At 49.2% G+C, this 15,135-nt stretch overlaps 1 protein-coding gene across 1 annotated transcript in view; it reads right to left on the minus strand.

The window, feature by feature from the left end:
- Positions 1–15,071, minus strand: part of LOC144162207 (cholinesterase-like) — a 40,969-nt gene extending 25,898 nt beyond the window's left edge. Inside the window, exons 1-2 of the mRNA XM_077692676.1 lie at positions 14,786–15,071; positions 1,848–2,406 (exon numbers count right to left, since the gene is read on the minus strand). Of these exons, the coding sequence (XP_077548802.1) occupies positions 1,848–1,921 (74 nt within the window). The 5' untranslated portion in view covers positions 1,922–2,406; positions 14,786–15,071. The remainder of the gene's footprint in view (positions 1–1,847; positions 2,407–14,785) is intronic.
- Between the last annotated feature and the right edge of the window lie 64 nt (positions 15,072–15,135).

The raw sequence follows: 15,135 nt of genomic DNA on the forward strand, positions 1-15,135 counted from the left end.
GCCCGCCCTCGGCACACTAGCCAGTATATTTCAGGCACTATAATGGAGGAAAGATTTTTTGCTTCCGATGAACCTAGTTCTTTGCCCCTGTGTTTTTAAATACGTGAAGTGGTTAGCACGTCGTCCTCACGCAGCTCTGTATCGTCGTAGCATCGCTGATTGTCCGAACGAAGCTTGCAGCTAAGCCAATGCAGCGACCGAAGCTGTGTGTGTGTGTGTGCATCGCCTCCTGTGTGTTGTGGACGCGTTCGTTTCGCGATGAAATGCGACATTGTACTTCTGCGGGTGGATAGTGCTTCCCATGGTCTGGATTATCTTTCTCGAACGACGTACCACTCAACCTCGCATGGGGTATGTGCAGTGTGCCTGGCTAAAAGCCTTCTCGCTTGCGCGCCAGAGTTGTGACTTGCTGCTCGTCCCCGCAAACCGGGTGTGAGGTGAGTGCCGAATTTACGACGGGCAGGAGGAGGCAACTCATCGTCTGTCAATCGCGGTTCAGACTTGCAACGCATGTTGTGACGTTGCGTTCGTTCGAAACGCATCTCTGGATTGTTTTGAAGTTGAATACAATGTACGCGTCAAACCCGGGCATTCGGCTCAGGGCGTTCTCTGCGATTGCACCAAAGAAGTGTCACGGGACTTTCTTTATGGTACGTACTCACGTAAGATAAAATCCACGTCGTGTTATGGCCGTGTTGCATTCAATACAAACGGTTAAGCGTTTGTTTACTCTTGTTTCGTTTGTCGTAAAATGTCAAAGCACTCCGGCACTCCGCTGGCAGATCAGCCGGCGAGCCGACGCTGAGCAGACGACTCATCTCTTTGCCGGAAGTGCGTGAAAAAGCCGCCCAATAGCAGGATGTCTAGCTCATGACGAACATCTGGGAATCGATGATGTAGACATGTGAAGATGGCGGCGTCCAAAAACACGAAGGAAAGGGTGAGAAAAAAGCGACAAACTTTGCAACAAAAGTGTGAGCTTTCCGCTGCGCGTAAAAGAGTAATACTTGGCACAGGTGACGTTGACGACCCAATCTAGCGATTGCGCTAGTTCATTTAGTGTGCTCAAAATGCCTTTCAGGGCCCCTTTAAATAAGGCAATGAAGAGCATGGGGCGAGAAAGGGCATTTTATAGACGTGATCCTTTAGTGGCATTCTTCAAGCATGTTGGGATGGCGATTGTGGTGCCGTCGAGGCAGTTTCAAATTCGGCACAGGAACTCCGATTGCTACGTTTTGCTGCAGTTGTCATGTCCGGCATGTTTTCTTTGTGCAGGAATCACGGTACAGAAAGGTACGAAGGAGAATGCTATACCCACGGCACTGGCTATCCTAATATGCGCATGATCTGTTGAAGTGCCAAAGTCTGACTGTTATACTAAGTGTTAAAGGTGTCGTAAAGCGCGCTTCACTACTCCAATTGCGTATATTGCGTTTCACTACTCCGATTGCGTATAGAAAACGTCACCCTAGTGCGAAGAAGGAACTGTAGAATTGTAAGTACTAAACACGTTTATCCAGCGCACACGCCGGATACCTCCAAATAAGACTGGTGGAGTCTAGAGCCGCACGAAGATGGCCTCATTTGGCGGCGTCGCGCGTATAGCCATATTCTCTTGTGTATCTACCATTCGAAACAAAACCCCTAATTAGGAGACAAGCCAGGGTTCTCACCCTGGCTTGTCTCCTAATTAGGGGTTTTGGGCTATCGCTCTTTTTTATTTATTTTTTATTGGCTGTTAACCTGCCATAGCTTGGCTGGAGCGGGTTTCGTTCCCCGATTATTTTTTGTTTTTTTTTTATTATGGGGAACACGGAATTAATAAAGGAATAATAAAGGGTTCTCACCCTTCAGACACACGGCCAGCGTCGATCTCCGCCTGCTTGTTTGGAGCAATGGGTCGAGGCTCGAATTTGCTCATGAGACTCTGCACCAGCGACGGTCTGCGGGATGTGCTTTGCGTCGACTTCGCAGCCGCATTTGCTGCCGAACTTGACGGCAAAGTTGCGGCTGGTTTCTGAGCAGCGTCGACGGCCGTTGCCTCGTCAGTTGTCTTCCGGTCCGGCTTTAGGGCTGGTATTTCTGCCTCACTGGCAAGCGGTGACTCGGGGGACTGTTCTGGCTGATTTCTGGCAACAGGATTCCCAGCCGCACCATGCGCATGCGTCCCTGAGGCGGCGACCCCTTCTGTTGGTATCTGTACATCGATTGGGGCAGCCTGCTCCGGGGACTTTTGATTGCCGTCGGCCGCTCTCCTGGGCTTCACTTCTGTATCCACAGATCTCGGGTGAAGTTCTGGGCTGGGGCTGCGCGGGCTCTTGGGGCTGGGGGAGCGCCGCTTTGGAGACAGGCGTGGGGAACGGTGGCGGCGACGGCGGCGGTGGCGGCGGCTATCTTTCTCGTCCCCTGTTTGTCCAAGAAACAAGGAAATATTTCCGTAATTCCAAATAGAGCAATCCGAAAAGTGATAACTACCAGCCCTGCCGGCAAAATACAACCGAGTGTCCTAAAGTCTAGATGAACGACCGTTCCTATAACTGCAACTGCCCCAGCCGTTTGGCACCCAGTAAGATCAGTAACAGGCTTTCAGCAGCGGTGGAACGCTTGCGGCTGGAGTGGAGGCTTAGGGCTCGGCCTGTGTCATTCGCGTTCGGAAACTGCGAAGAGTTAAGGAGAATGTAAAGTTCCGAGCGCTTTCGACAGAAATGGACCGTAAGTCCACCACGACGCGCTTTAGGAGGGAAAATAATAAAACCCAGTTCCACCCAGGGTAAAATCTCCTGAAAAAGCGGAGTTGTGGATTGTGTTTGCGACGATTTCGTTTAGCTTCAGCTCTTTTGTTCAGCGTAATGTTAGAGTCGCCTTAGCGACTAGTTGTCATATAATTTGTTTTCGGATAGTTCCGGTAATACAAAGTACAGCCGCTTTCTGGGATCATATATACTCCCTCCGTAGATGGCTATGTTTCACTGCCAAAAGTCAATGCGGGAAAGCCAGCTTACAAAAAACAAGCTTACACTGATCCTTTTTAAAGCCTGCGTCACCTCTAAACCCAAATTCATTGCTGGAAAGGCAATGCCAAGACGACGTCGACATGCGCTTTGAATACGAAACCCAAAGCAAGCGCCGATGTGCGCCGATAAATTTTCTTGGGACTGCAAAGTAGAAGGCCGGCTCTCCATCTCGCGCGCAGAGAAAACATTAACTCGACGGGTGTGCATACCATGTGAGCGCTTCGTTGCGCTGGTTTCCTCGTGCCTGGTATCCGAGAGTACATTGCTTCCCGCTTCATGGTTAGCTGCCACGTCTGCCATGGTCGGGGATCGTCGGGGAAGACCAGGTGTTCGAAGCTGGTGCGGCGATGCGCCGTCTATAGGTTGTTAAGACACCGTGGGGACTAAGTGCCGTCAAAGCAGTTGGGTCGCTTCAGGAGCCGCAATATTGCGAGACCGTTCTAGAACTTCTCGTGGGCAGAAATGAAGGGTTGCTCGTCTCGAGAGGGGCGCGAGGATTACGAGAGCACGCTTGAAATAAATAATGATGATGATTACGACGGAGACCTCATTTTGACGACGACGCCGATGACGATTATGCGGTGGTATTGACTTGCTGAATAACGTGCCTTTTGGAGTACGCGACTACGACTGCACCTAGTGGCACGGTGTGGAAACACAGGCACACTCGGTTTGGAGGAATCAAAAAAAAAAAAAAATAGCAGTGGCGTAGATCGACTATGCCAGGATATATGTAGGGTGAGCTAAGGTTCAGCTGGTTATTCGTAGGTTTCCTAGTTGTCCAGGATAAGCTGATTATCATGCTGACTGCTGCTAAAACAATTTCCAATCCAATCCTATTTAATCCAATTCAGTCCAATCCAATACAGTCCAGTGCAGTTGCGGCGGCGGCGGCTCCCGTGCGCCAGCTGCGCACCTTGAGACGGCACCGCTCCTCGCGCATGCGCAGCACGGCTCTCCAGGAGCCACGCGAAACTGCTCAACCACGGCCAGTATAGCTCACGTTACAAAAGGGCGCCATGGAGCATGGCGGCCGCATAAATGGCCTATCCTCCACACCCTGGTGACAAGAAAGCAAAATACCAGTGTCTGGAAATCCCAATACTGCACCCATACAAACGAGCCAATACAGAAGACCCTAGTTACAATTAAAAGAGATACAGTAATACCTCGTTAACTCGAAAAATCGGCTAAGTCGAAATTTTCCGCGGCACCGAACATTTTCCTATACGTCCCATGTATATTTTTCCCTTTATCTCGAAGTATTTTTGGGTCGGATTGCGGATAACTCGAAATCTTGACTGGGAGTGGAACGAAAATTCCGCCGCCGGACCATTTCACAAGAAGATTCGCGCGATGCTGCCACGCCTGAAGTCCGTCGATTTTTTTTCTTATTTAGCCGCGCCTGCCATACGTCGATGCTTTCCGCGAACGCGAAGTGCGCGAAGTCTCAGCCCAGCGACATATCAACTTTGTCAAGCAACCCTGTGGCACGTCATGTGACACATGAGCTGAGCAGGGAGGCCCTCTGCCCACGCTTGGCGTAGTTTGCCTCGTTCGCTTCGAAATAAGGTCGAGTGCAGCGGCGGGGAAGATCGACTGATGCGATGCGTCAAGCAGCTGGGGGACGCCTTCCTAGGCCCGAGTACGACCGCAAAGCAGACGAGCATTAGGCAGTTTTTCTCTGCTAAATAAAATGGCAGTGCGGCAAAACCCAGCCGGTTAAAGTCTCTTGTATGTTGTTTTTTTCTCTTTTAAACCTGCACGAGAAGAAAGATTAGAAACTGCAGCTGAAGAGCCGGTAAGTAGTTGTGATTTTTCTGAAGAGCGCTCATTTTCCCCGGCGATTAGAGTAACTTTGCTTATCTCGAAAATCCGTTTATCTCGAAATTTTCCCTTGTTTTTACGACTTCGAGTTAACGAGGTATTACTGTAATAAGTTTACTTGCTGCATAGTAGAACCGATCACAATAAGGCGAAAATCGACAACGACGCTGGTGATGATAACGACGGGATCTAGCGTCAGAAAAGGGAGACTATTTTGCGGGCCTTTCTAAAGCATTACGATGTATTCAGGCAAAAGAAACTGAAAGAAAAACTCCGGTTAGATTCAGTGAGGTTTGATTAGGTTGGGATGGGTTTAGGTGAAGTTGTGTAACATGACGTCACGACGAAATGAAGTTTTTGTTAGGTAGGTGATGCTGCGAAACGACCTGCAGACGGACTTTCGCATCACAAAATGGTACAAATTAGGGGCAGTTGCTAGAAGATTGGGCGGCCGATGTGGAACAAAGAATAAAATAAAATAAGGACGTAACGAAGAACGGCCCCAATATGAAGCAGTGAGGGTGCAATAAAGCGTTTATGTATTCGAGCGTTAGTAGCGCGCTGTTAACAATTCTCCGTTCGTGACCGCCCGGGAACTTCTGGAGTGAGAAGACCCCCCATCGCCAGGAATCCAAAACTAATAAACTTTATTCCTCCTCCTATGGAAAGTTCACTAATTATGGGAAGTTCACTACTATATTCTCTGGCGTATCAATCTCGAATTCATTGCCCCATCACATTAAAATATCCCCTTGTTAACGCATATTCTATCACCGCGCTAATTAACTATTTTGTTCAGTGTTTACATGATCAACCTGCCTAATACTTACTTTGACTTGATCTTGTCCTTTATCCGTAGCACCGTAGCACATTGTATTATTCGTTTTTTCTTTCGTCTTTTTCTGCGTATTTATTCTACGCATGCTTTTGCTTCTTTATTGTGCAGTTTGTCACTGTCTTATTTTCAACGAGCCCATCATTTCCTATTCTGATTAGCTACATGCATAGCGAGGGCCTCTGTTCTGGCAGTCTTGGTGCCATAGGGAGATTAAGAGGGAACGCTGGTCGACCACTCTCGACATGTCGTAGACGCTCGAGTCACGGCCCGGGGGTAAAAAGAAGGTCCCCTTCACCCCGAGTAGTCCGAGTGGCGCTGGCTACCACCCCCAAGCGCAGGAAATACCCCAGAAAGTGGAGGGGAGGCTAAAGTAGCCCCGCCGGTAGCGTAGTGGTTATCGCACCAGATCGGTATTCTGGAGGTCGTGGGTTAGGATACCACCTGGCGGGCATTTTTTCTCCACTTTCTTATATTCCAAATTGTTTATCTTGACCAACTACATCCTCCCCTTTGCTTTCCGAGGTTTTCTTGACTGTCAATTACTATATATATATATATATATATATATATATATATATATATATATATATATATATATATATATATATATATATATATATATATATATATATATATATATATATATATATATATATATATATATATATATCTTGTACACATCCTTTCGTTTTTCTTTATTGTGCACTTTTGCCACCATGTCTCGAAACCCATATCTACATTCTGTAACCTATAATGTTCATGTGACAATATTTATGATATATCAGTGTGCGTGTTTTATACTGATGTTGTTTCACTCGTTTTGTACTAATCTAAACCACTGAACCCTTTAGCGCACCGTTACCCCACCTATCTAAGATATAGGAGGTTCCCCGGACAGTCGCTGACTTCAGGACCTCCTCTGTAATTTTTTCATCGTGTATTCTTTTCTTTATACAATTCAATTCAATTAAATTCCTTCTTTGTTCGGCGGCATCTCGGCAAATGATACTGGATACTGGAGATAAATGATACGATGATACTGGAGAAGGCTACGGCGGTATCGCGGTAAATGCGCGTACACTGGCAGTCTTCTCCACTATCATCGTCATCGGCAATGGCGGGCCCTGAGCCTCGCTCAGGGTCCGGGTGTCTGTGGGGCAGCGTGTTCTGAAGCAGCCCATCGGCTCGGCAGGTCCGTGGCGGGCGCCCAGCGGTCGCCACGGGAGACACATACCTGTCCGCAGATCCTAGGGTGCCTCCTCGATGGGAGCAGACGCCCAGAAGCCAGCGACGCCGTTCACACGACGTCGTCTGGAACGGTCATGAGTGAATCCAGCAAGGCGACCCAACGGCTATCCGAGGACCTAGAGGGAGGCGAAGGACAGGGACTCTGGGAAGGCGCCAAATTTGAACCCGGTGACAGAAAACCGAAGCAGGACGCGGCGGGGGACTCGGGTGCCGAAAATAGCTACGACGACATCAAACCGAAGAGATTCGTAGCCGCTCACCCCGTGGCATCTGGCGGGTTTTCCACGTCGTCAGTCAGCGAGGAATTCGTCAAGGTGAATGAAGGAGCCCTGTATCGCGTGCGATTTCGGAAGGTGAAAGGTTGGGCGTGTTGGCTGGAGTTCGTGATGGCGTACTATCAGTGCTAGGGAGAAGGGAGACGGTGTAAGAAAAGTAGTGCTGAGAAAAAGGTACTTAAAACGCAACTTGATGAGCCAGCTCCTGCCTTGTGTACTTCAAGCTGCACCTCTATTCAATGCGTGTATACTTGCTTTGTATTTCTCTGTCCGCATTCATTTTGCAATTTGACAACATATCAACATTAGCTAAGTGTCGGTTCTCCAATCGGCTTGGGGACCACGAAACGAAATATAGTCGCAATATCATTCACTGCTATGCTGGTACACTAAATCCTGTCAGTGATAACCTTTGGAATGAACAGCACTAAACAGCCCCGGTACTCACCTACGAGGCAGAAACTTGGAGGCTCACAAAGAGAGTTCAACTTAAATTGAGGGCGACTCAGCGCACAATGGAACGGAAGATGATAGGTGTAACATTAAGGGACAAGAAGAGAGCGGAGTGGGCCAGGAAACAAACGCGTGTTAAGGACATATTAATAGAAATTAAGAAGAAGAAATGGACGTGGGCAGGGCATGCAATGCGAAGGCAAGATAACCGTTGGTCATTGAGGGTAAGAGTGGAACCCCAGAATAGGCAAGCGTAGCAGGGGGCGGGAGAAAGTTAGGTGGGCACAGGAGATCAAGAAGTTTTCAAGGATAAATTGGTCGCAGCTAGCACAGGACCGGGGTAATTGGAGATGAATGCGAGAGGCCTTTGCCCTGCAGTGGGTGTAGATAGGCTGGTGATGATGATGCGCCCGCTGCACCGCATGCAGAGTGTTCCTCATCGCTTATGTGAGCGGGCCCGATGATGCTATCGCATTCTTTGATAGATAACCGTTGGTCGTGAAGGGTAACAGAGTGGATCCCTAGAGAGAGAGAGAGAAAACATCTTTATTTGTCCTGCAAACGCGACGCGGCCTCACGTCGTGTCAGCCGGCCACTCGGCTTCCGTCACCTACTCATTCCTACCCCCGGGTGGGGGTGACACTTTCGGGCGTTGAAGCTCGAGGGCGTCCGACACTTGCTGGACGGCCATGTGTTGTATGACGTAGTCTTTGCACGCCGCCGCACTGACAAGGTACGGCGGGAACGTCTCTGCTGCACTGGCCTCACTCGGGTGTCTTCTGCAGTCCCACAGGATGTGGGCTGCCGTGGACCTGTCCTTCTTGCACATCACACACACATCACTGGGGTACACCTCCGGGCATATGTGTTTAGCTATTACTGGCGTCATCAGCGCACGTGTTTGCAGCTGCCTAAACACCACTGCTTCGCGTCGCGTCAGCTTAGGGTGGGGTGGGGGTAGCGTCCGGCGGTTAGTCCGCTACCACTCCAGGGTGTCCTTGTAGGTGGGGAGTGGCACCACCTCGTCGTCTTCCTCCGCCGCAAGTTGGGGGCTCGGGCTCGCGCCGGAGAGGGTGGATCCCTAGAGAAGGTAATCGTTGCAGGGGGCGGCAGAAAGTTGATGGACAGATGAGATCAAGAAGTTTGCGGTGATAAATTGGTCGCAGTTAGGACATGACCGGGGTAATTGGAGATTAATGGGAGAGACATTTGTCCCGCAGTGGGCGTAGATAGGATGACGACGACGACGACGATGATGATGATGATGATGATGATGATGATGAGGAGGAGGAGGAGGGGGAGGAGGAGGAGGAGGAGGAGGAGGAGGGGGAGGAGGAGGAGAGGAGGAGGAGGGGGAGGAGGAGGAGGAGGAGGAGGAGGAGGAGGAGGAGGAGGAGGAGGAGGAGGAGGAGGAAGAAACAGTCCCTTACAATTGCTAGTCCGTCATGGCTGATCTGCTGCATACAACAGTGGCTGTGCAGCACACTCATACGTTCACCGAACTGCACCCCACAGGTCTCGTCCCATGGCGTCCTCAACTGCGGTTATTTTGCCAGAATCGTCAATGGTTGACCCTAACATGACATGACATTTAAAACAACCATTTATGTCCCTCATTAGCACTCTATGGTGCTTGGCTAGGCGTGAACCAAGATAAAACAGGGAGAGTACGTATCCGCACTAAAAGGCAGCGTGAATTTCCAGGGCAGAAGAAGAAAGACCGGGCTCCAGGAGCGCTTTCCTTTATGGAGTCCTTCCCGCTCACATTGATTTTAAGTCTGAAAGTCGGGTAGCCCCATTGGCTGTAGTTTTAAAGGTGTCCTTACTCTCCCGCACGCTGTTTTCAGGGCACATCGTTCGTGATTTCATTTCATTTCATTTATTTACTCTCAGGGCCGCAAGGCGTTATAGAGGGGAGTGGCATTTTCACAGGAATAAAAAGTAATACAGCATATAATAGTATAGTAACAAAAATTACAAGAAGTCGCTCACCACGGACTTGAAATGAGCTGGATCGGTGATAGTGATATGAAGGCGGGAAGGTGGTTCCATTCGGAGCTGGTTTTGGGGGCGAAAGAGTAAAAATGCAGATTTGTTTTGCATATCGGTGCTCCAACCTTGAACTTATGATTAGTACGGTGCGAGACATACGATGGTACTGAAAAAAGTGTATGCTTTAGATATTCATTGTAAAAAAATATTTTGTAGAACACACACAAACGGGAAATGGCTCGCCTTTTAGCAAGATCAAGAAGGTTCAATGTTAGTTTTATATGAGTGACACTTGCTGTTCTGGAATAATTGCATTGTGCAAAATGAGCCGCATGGTTTTGAATAGATTCGAGATCAATGATGAGGTTGTTAGTATGCGGATCCCAGACGCAAGAAGCGTATTCCATTTTTATCGAACGAGGGTTTTATACAGTAGAAGTTTTAACGAGACCGGTGCTGAGGCAAAGTTACGGCGAATAATGCTGTTAGTTTTGTTAATAATGTACTCTATATGTGTGCGCCAAGAAAGGTCACTGGAAATGTGAACGCTAAGATATTTGTATGTGTTAGCGGGATCAAGCGGGGAACCATTCAGACTATACGTAGGCAGTTCTGCTTGTGTTGCGGATTTGGGGAACACCTGAGGTTACAGGGCAAATATTAGAGTCATGGTTATTAAAACTGTGGGTCAATATTGAGGTTAGGGAGTTTAAAAAGCAGTAAGCTATGAGATACAGTATCGAACGCTTTAGCGAAATCAATAAAGATGCAGTCAATAACAGAGGAATTATCTAACACTCTGGACAAATCATTAGTGAAAGCTAGCAAATGGGTTTCGAATGAGTATTTTTTTCGAAAACCGGGCCGATGGGCTGAGAAAAATGAATTAGACTCTAGGTAGTTAACAAGGCGGGAATAAGTTATGTGCTCCAATAGTATGAAAGACACCGAGGTTAGAGATATAGGTCATTTATATAGGTCGTAGAGATATAAGGGTTGCCTGAGGCGTCCTCCGAAAAAAAGGATATAGGTGATTGTGGGAACAGCCTAGCAGACGATGGTTGCGCTGGCGGCTTCGAGCGTGCGTACCGTACGGTATACCTTCGCTTGTTTCGCCGCTTTATTTAAAAAATCGGTGGCCGCACATGCCTGGTCACGCGGTTGCCTCATGTGACGAGGATAAGGGCCTGGTAAGTTGTTCACTACCTGGTGCAGGGTCTGAAGCAGACCGACAAGTTGCCCGAGGCGTCCTCAGAAAACGAAATGCAAGGGGGCAACGTGGAGAAGCCCGCCGATAACAAGGCGTCTGAGGTGAGGCACTTGCTTGCTAGTCGGCCCAGTGCCGAGTTGCACGGCTGTGTACGTATGAACGGCCATGTCAGTAGTTTGCGCGCCCTAGCATTCTCACTCCGCACAGCAGCTGCGTTCGGCTCATAGAGGTATTTTTGAATACCAACAGATTGCATTACAGTCAAAACTCGATTTAACGAAGCCCTATTTAACGAAAGTCCCGGCATAACGAAATTAACCCGATCTTCCCTCAGACACCCATTGAGCCAAATGCTTTGAATAACTCGAAATAACGAATATCATGATCTGTCCCGGTCTGACAAGCCTTTCTCAAAAAATAAAGCTCAAAAAGTGTTAATTTTTGGCCAGTTTTGTAGAGAACCTCTCAAAATTGATTCTCCACGGTCCAAAGATAACCTCGCGAGCACCTTTGTCCCGCTTTTGCGAAACCGCGTGGCGCAAAATGGGAGTTGTAATTTTTAGATGATTTAGATGATTTTTAGATGATTTTTAGATGATTTATAATTCACCAGATGGCGCCAGCTGTAAAAAAAAAAAAAGCTTCGTTCGCACTTCATAGATAGCTCTGGCGCTTATCCAATTCGATCATCATGGTTATTTGGTCTTCGGCGGTCGGATTTTTCTGGGCGTGCTGTGTGTTGTTCGTTACCCATCGTTCTGCGGGTACTTCACGTGCTGTCGCCCTTCTTTTGCATCGTTCTTCGTTAGAACTCGCGTTGTATTTGTGAAGTTCAAGTTGTTAAGCCAGAGTCCGTCTAGCATTGCTACTAGTGTGCGCGGAAGTAGTGTGTGCAAGCCAGCACACCGCTAAACCCTGTGACGAGTGTTTCCGACATGGAGCCCACCAAGAAAAGAAAAAGCTTACTTTGGACGACAAATCAGACATTATTCGTGCAGTAACAACTGGACAAAAGAAATGTGGCGTGGCTGCAGCACATGGCATTCTAGGCAGTACTCTTTCTACAATATTGAATGGGAAAAACAACATCCTCCGCGCCACTTCTTCGGGGAACCCTTCACCCAAGAAAGCGCTGAAGACTCTGACGAAGATGTTGGTGATATCGAAGTCTGCCGTGCCGACACCGGATCAATCGATGGATGCCCTTGATCTGCTGCGGATGTTTGCCGGAACGCACGAGGATACGGCGGATCCACTAGACACACAACAAACTTACCATAAATTAGTGCGTCCGCCGCCTACAATGCGCTCGCAAGCAAACATTGCCGATTTCTTTGGTGGGAAATAAATCTGTAGTCCCCCGGGGGCCGTTCTTGTTCACCTAACAATTTTCATAGTCTCGATTTATACGCGCGGACCGGAATTTTATTTACGGAGCATTTACGCTTCGCAATTACGACGCCGCATAAGCTTGCTGGATGCCGCTACAATATGTAATCGAATGTACCGAACAAATGACCAAGAAAGACGTAACTCGATTTACCGAAGTTCTCGATTTAACGAAATGATTCGCGACTACCCTAAACTTTGTTAAGTCGAGCTTTGACTGCATCTGTTTGTCTTCAATCGCAGTTTCTTGAACATCATCAAAAAGACGCATCTGACAGGAGGAAGTGTTACTGCGAAGCCGTGGTTTCCCCATAAAGCGTCCGTGTACAAAAACTAAGAATGCGCCGCGTTTCTAAAAATATCATTAGGCTGGTTTATACTTTGTACGCTGTTCTCTTGATGCTTATTTGACATCGTTATCGGCCGCCCTAACGACCACGGAAGTGCTACCTGAGGCGCTAGGCTCCCATTTTGTAGTCGCCTTGGTATGTTGGAAAACCTAGCGTTTCACAGTACCACAGACACCAAAACCTGGTCGTCATCAAATTCTGTAGCATTAACTTTCAAATAAACGATGACGGGCCTCTTTCCTACCCGCCACGACGCCACCCAACAGGAAGCCGGATCGAGCGGCGGCGACAAAGGCGCCAAGGACGAGCTCAACAGGACACTCAAATTCCAGATCAAATCACAGCCAGGCGGGGACCGGAGAGGGGACCAAGGTCACTGCAAGTACAGGAGCAAGGTGAGTGTGTCACTGTAGGATGATCGTGACGAAGATTGATGAGGATAAAAAGCGTTCTTTTGCATCGGGGGGTAAAGAAACTTGCTGTTCTAGTCAAGAGCCGGTGATCAATACTTCATAACACCATATATTACTGTGGTTGCGGGCGCGGTTGTCTCATTTGATAGGAATTTCGACTCCGTGGTCAGGTGTGACGTTGCTGCGCGCTTTCTCGCGTACCTGGTGTGACTCAGTTCATCTCGCGTCCATATGGCATTAGGCATAACGCATGTGACCAGTTAACCTCACCGCCATCGCAAGGATGATGCGACGTCACTGGCTCACAAAGCACGCGCTGTGTGCGACGCGGCTGATGGAAGTACATACTTGCGCTCACTTGGATTGTGACGCCCTATCCACTTCTGCTGACGTCGTGCCCCGTGACGGCAGTGTTGTGTAATACGTTGAAACAGCAACGCCTGCTAAACTAGTGGTTTAATTATGATCGAAGGGACACTGGAACGTGAAGTGTACTTATTATTTAAATTATTGTACTGAACTAGTGAATCCTGTGGGATCAACGCTAGACAGCTTTGCAGGTTAAAAGGGGGGGGGGGGGGGGACACCGGACAAATCATTGTTTACTTATCCTACCTTCGCCTTCGTCCTCGTTTGCTGCTCTTTAGTACTAGTTAGATTTACATGAACTCACCCGAATAGCTAAGTTAATTCCAGGATGTCACCGACGTTTGTGGCAGTAAGAGACGTCCCACCAGCTCCGCGTCCGTCACCTCACCCGCCCTTGTTTCACTCTCCACGAGGCCCTCTTTCACTCTCCATTTCACTACCTGTTTCACAGTCACTCGGTGAGAAGACAAGCGGCCGCGAACATACCGTGAGGGCGTTGGGTGTGCATCAACGGTTCATACCACAAGCTGCGGGTAGCCCAGTGGATGTTTGACAGTTCCCAACAATGCGCCCGCTGAACGCCAGTAACATCCCGTTACATTGTACAAAGACAAAATGAAGAAAAGCGAGAATAGGCGCTGGCACGGTGGAAGGACTTTCCCGTCCCCACGCTGGGCACGTGGAACCGCTGTGCCACACTACAACGCCACGGTAAGTTGGACGCACTCAGTTGGCTCATTGTTGAGAACCGTCTAGCATCCACTGTGCGCCACAAAGCTCGTGAAATGAACTGTAACTGTATCGCAGCTTTTTGTACGCCCCCTCTGCACGCGCAGGAGAAACCATGCGCGTTCCGTTTCGCAGACCTGTGGCAAGTCGCGCTGTGGCGACGAACGCGGTACAGCCAAAACCTGCTCGAGGAGCTGTCGGCGTCGCCACCGCTCGGCCTCGTGCGCCGGTAACCACCAGCGGCTTCGAGACGAAGAAGGGGCGCCACCCGCGGGAGGTGTTCTCAGGGGACCGCCCTCGCGGAGTCACCGACACCACGTGCACCACCATCGGCACCAGCACCGCGTTCGCGACGAGGAAGCAGATCACGACAACGGCTGCGATCACCCCTCGGTTCCCCCGGCTGGTAATCGACGATGCTGCCGCGCCGCGGCGGCTGCGAGCAAATCCCGCTGCCTCGGGGTGGGTGGACGCTTGTGGTTATATGTGCGTTTGCCACTCACCATATTTGCTCATTTTGACGGAATGGAGGGGGCGTTGGCATGCACACTGACGCGAATAAAAAAATTAGCAGTGGCTTAGCTCGGCTATGCCAGGATATACGTAGCGTGAGCTAAGGCTCAGCTGGTTATTCTTAGGTTTCCTGGTTGTCTAGGATTAGCTGAATATCATGCTTACTTTTGCTAAAACGATGTCCAATCCAATCCAGTCCAGTCCAGTCACTGCTCTTCCCGCATGAGCAGCACGGCTCTCCAAGAGCCACGCGAAACGGCTATCAAGCGGCTCTGGCGCAGTGACAGACTTGGCTACTGCGCAACGGAGCCGACAGCTCGGCACGCACCGGCGCCAGTGCGTCTGCCGCGGCTATGACGTCACTCCTCTGGAATGCGCAGACTAGCGAATGTGGAGACCCAATTCTCTACACCCGTGCTACAATTGGATTGGATTTCCAATACGATCCAATTTAATCCAATCCACATCCAATCCAAACCAATCCAATCCAAATCCAATCTCATGCTCTTCGCGCT

The sequence above is a fragment of the Haemaphysalis longicornis genome, unplaced genomic scaffold (genome assembly GCF_048455015.1).
Source record: "Haemaphysalis longicornis isolate Haplotype H1 unplaced genomic scaffold, Haemaphysalis longicornis Haplotype H1 scaffold_12, whole genome shotgun sequence".
NCBI lineage: Eukaryota > Metazoa > Arthropoda > Arachnida > Ixodida > Ixodidae > Haemaphysalis > Haemaphysalis longicornis.